Genomic DNA, 4,457 nt, shown 5'->3' with positions numbered 1-4,457 from the left:
GATGGAAGTTATTGCCCCATTGAGCATGTGTGACTCCTGGTGAATGATTGTTTGATCCCTCCCTTTTGAGAATAAGTAACAGAATCGAGTTAAGTCTAGGGTAAGTACGTATATTGGTGGGTCGAGACTTTGGATTGAACACCTTTAGAGGTCTAAGACCAATGGAATCATGAAGGGTGAGGGTGAGACAATATTATAACAAAATAGTGTGCGCACATAAGTAATTTACAGCACGACAATATTTAAAACACAAAATAAGAAACGAACTCAAAATATTTTAAAACAAAATAGTTGAGGACGACGGGTGAGGTTATTCTATGGCACCTGCCCAAGAGTCCACTCCCAACTTTGACCAGCTCCTTACCTGAAAAAAATGGAGAATAAGGAATGAGTACAAAGATGTAACATTTCATACCTATCATACCATAACATGTACTATCACAACCCGACTTTCGAGGCTTCGAAAGACTGAATCGGGACTAACAAGACGAAATAAAAAACAAATAAAAATAAAAAGAATATAAAATAGAAGGTAAAACAAGAAAAGGAAATCAAGGACACCAAGATTAAATATAAAATCAAAGTCAAATATTACAAATAGTAATTACAAATATAAAATGAAATACAAGAGACTCTAAATATGAAAACAGACAAAGGACTCTAAAATATCGACAAGGTACTGACGCTCCGGAACGACACCCCTCTGTGACAGTGTAGCTCTCGAACACCTCCCCGTATCGACTGGTACCTGAAAAAAAAGGGGAGAAAGGGGTGAGTATAAAAATATAATCAGTAAGCAACTTTTAGCATCCTTATCTTGGTAGGTATCCACGGTCTCTCTCGGGTTTTTAAGGAGAGTGATCTAAGCTCCAACTCTCTTTTTTGTATCTTAGGAGGTTTGCCCATCTTAAGCAGTGAAATGATCAGTGTCCTGAGGTGAGGCGCAACCTCATAAGTAAATCTTAGGGGATCGTATGGCTGGATCTGAATACGTGACTCTCTCTGAACATAATCCGTAGAGGTTAGCTGACGACCCTCACACGGGACCATACATCCACTAAATTCGGGGTGCGACCCCCTGTGTGCTGGTCAGCTACTGAGTCATCCTGTGTGGCTCCACGTCCCCCGCATTGGGATGGGTTTCTACGGCCCAGGAGAAGACCCCTTAGCTATCACCACTAGGTCTGGGCACCTGTCACATTTCCCTTTCCGGATCTGCCAAGCTCAACGATCTCCGTACCAGAGCTCTGTCTCGACGGTACGGTATCGGAGGAGAGAGGGAAGTGGAGGTTCTGATGACACTATCTACACTGCTCAACTCTAGCGGGCTACCTACAGTTACCGTGGTGACCTATTATTCTTTCTAGGGTGGAACTTGGTGGCTTAGACTTGGATTCATGTATCTCTAGGATTTTCGTGCCTGGTCTCACAACCTATTGGGTTTGGAATTTTGGGCTCTAGATCCGCTGGTAATCATTTCGCGGGTCTAATTGCACGGTATTCTAGAGGTCCCCCAATCTAGGGTCTCGTCTTAGCCTACTTAGTCACAAGCACCCTAATCTAAGCTCATAATATCTTCCTATTCATCAAGAAAGATAACACAAGCAATCATCACGCATAAGAGTTAACATGCAGCAGTTCATGCAATATTAATAAACATGCTCAATAGGAAGATAACATCCATCTTTACCCGGAACGCAGATTTCACAAGTTTTCCATCCTTCTCATGCATACATACTTTAATAGAATCTCAATCAAAACAGATTTAATAAACATTTGATATCTAGCTATCCTTAATCATTTCATTTTCGCAGTTTCCATACAAATATGCTAGGTCCGGCTAGCTAAGTTTATGGGTGGTAGCATGCATGCTCGTTCCTGGCGGTTCCTACAAGTACTGCTCGTGGGAATCCAAATGGCTACTTACATGGTTGACGCGTGCCTTCCCAAGCTCGAATTATTTGCCATAAAAGGTTCCAAAAATTCTGGAATTTTCTTGATAGGTCTTAATTCAAGTTAGACTTAGATCAGTATCAAAGCTGAAATGAAAAATAGTCGAACGAAAGTCAAATAGGGATAAAAATAGATCTCATGCACTGGTTCATGCGCCCAACGCGCCGAAGGGATTTCCCACGCGCACAGACACGTGCGCGTACGGACGCGCTTAGATCAAACTTGGAATCTATGATGGTCACTCTTAGATACCAAGACAATTCACTCCAGAATTAGCTTGATCAAAACTAATTCAATGAATCGGTTTAAACATCAAGCCTAAAGTAAGGTTTGGAAAAGAATAACACCAAAAGGGTATCAAGAAAACACAAAGGTTTGTCTGTATTCAACAATTCATGCTCCTCAAACATGAATATTACATGCCTTTAAATAGGCCCAAAAGATAACCCTAGCATAATAAAGTTCAACCACCAACTACACATGCTATTAAATACAAATCCAAGTAAATAAGGCATTCATAAATTATCTTAATTGGTAATTCAACTACCAATGGTAAGTCTTCTAATCACTTTCCAATGTCAGCCACTCCAATATTTTCTTGATTTTATACTTGTATCTTCTTTGTATTGCTTCTTGTAATTGCTCATACGGGTACATGGAAGTGATCAGTTGTTGGATTCATATCAGAGGGGTAGCACCCCCTCACCATAGGTTACTTCATGGCCTGTGGGACGGGTTCACCAGTTAACACTCCCATGGATGCAAGCAGACCAACACTCACCATGTTCTTCCCCACCTTTTACCATTGCGAAGGCTAAGTTTTCTGCCCAAGTCTTTGTATCAAGAGTGTGGAAACTCTAGAGACAAAAGTAAACAATTGGTTCCCTGGTAGGTTAAGGATGTGATGAGAGATTAGAAGTAGGTTTGCTTAATCGTGACGAGAGGGTACTCTGGAGTTTAGAAGTAATAGAGGAATTATGGACCTACGGAATCATGTATCTCGTACCCTTCCCTCGTTAGATTAATTTGGCATATATTAATACATTTTGATTTCCCTCTTATTTTATACACATTGATTGGCAAAAATTTTCCTAGAGATTCAGGGTGTGACGTGATGAAATCAAAACCCATAATGGTTCTCCCAACAGGCATTGAGTAATTCTTGCGAAAGAAGTCTTGCTCAATTCCTATTTGAAGCTATAGTTCTAGAATTTTTTGAACTTATCTGTTCTACCTCACCTTAAAATTTCTAAGGTCCTCGTAAAAGGTTTGAAAGTTCAACTTAAAAAAGTAAATCGGGAATTTAATACCTTGTTGGACTTGGGTGCTATACCATATGTAATCTATGAATTGCTTTCAATATTTTATATTTTCTACCAGAAAGTATTCATATTTTGTTGTTTTATGAGAGTGTTGTAAAAATCAATTTAATATTTATTATTCTTGGGCTAATAACTATTATCTATTCAAGGAATTTTGTTATTGAAAATCTAATAAATCTCTGAAATTATCCCAAAATTACTCTTAAATTGGGTTGCATAACTGAAATTAGTTATATGATTAAGTTTTTTTTACAGCCATAGCATGCATTTACATAATTTCTTGCATGTACTATAAGTATGTATATTTATTCACATGTCCAACCCAAATTGGTAGTTAAGCTAAAGGTTGATTAGGAAATGATAAAGAATATTGTCGTTTTCTTTCTTTTCACGGTGGCTTTAGTTGGGGCTCAGGTTCCAAGGGTCGCGTTACCACTACCAGGACCTTCTAGATATTACGTTCATGTGGTTAACGGACTAAGCAAACTTGGGTTGCTTGTGCATTGTCAGTCTAAAGACGATGACTTGGGGTATCACCGCTTGCTTAATCATGGAGATGGTTACAAATGGAACTTCAAAGTTAACTTTTGGGAAACAACCCTCTATTGGTGCAAATTGGAGACACCACATGCATATGTCTCTTTTGAAAGCTTTTGGCTTGAAACGCAGCACTTATGGCTCCGTGATAGGTGCAAACATGGAACTGTAGGAACTTGTATTTGGACGGCTAAAGATGATGGAATTTACTTGAGAAACTTTCTTGCTAATGTTGATGAATTGATTCACAAGTGGATCTATAAAAGATAGAGAATCTTTATTATCTCCTTTTGGTTGAATTATCCTTGAGGAACAAATGAAAAATAATGGGATAACACAAAAAGGTTGTTGTTATTTATTATCTATAAAAGATAGACGATGACTTTGTCGGGCACAACACAACACACGTCACTGGACCCTCATAAAAGAAAAGGTCTTCATGATAACATGTCGAACATAAATATCAAAGGTATGCATCCGTACTAACATAACATAACGGGGAAGTATCTCGATACACATGACATACATACATGCACGAGGTCCCATGATTTTTATTTATAAGATAACATTTATTTCATTTCCTTTCTCCTTCCCTCCATAACATATTTCATGTATGTATCACACATACATGGCTAAACATCACAT

General features: G+C 38.6%; 1 protein-coding gene and 1 long non-coding RNA gene across 2 annotated transcripts; one reads left to right on the top strand and one right to left on the bottom strand.

Moving 5' to 3' along the window:
• Positions 1-551: 551 nt before the first annotated feature.
• LOC111440380 lies at positions 552-2,008 on the bottom strand. The gene is made up of 2 exons (XR_002709928.1): positions 1,928-2,008; positions 552-748 (listed from the first exon to the last, which is right to left on the bottom strand). It is a non-coding gene; the product is annotated as an uncharacterized LOC111440380 (long non-coding RNA).
• A 1,624-nt stretch (positions 2,009-3,632) lies between these two features.
• LOC111440379 (S-protein homolog 1-like) lies at positions 3,633-4,082 on the top strand. Its single transcript, XM_023077513.1, has one exon. It carries the CDS (start codon positions 3,633-3,635, stop codon positions 4,080-4,082), a length of 450 nt encoding a protein of 149 aa, XP_022933281.1.
• The last annotated feature ends 375 nt before the right edge of the window (positions 4,083-4,457 follow it).

Source organism: Cucurbita moschata, unplaced genomic scaffold, assembly GCF_002738365.1.
Source record: "Cucurbita moschata cultivar Rifu unplaced genomic scaffold, Cmos_1.0 Cmo_Scf00193, whole genome shotgun sequence".
Classification (NCBI taxonomy): domain Eukaryota; kingdom Viridiplantae; phylum Streptophyta; class Magnoliopsida; order Cucurbitales; family Cucurbitaceae; genus Cucurbita; species Cucurbita moschata.
This window is presented reverse-complemented; position numbering and strand designations above follow the sequence as displayed.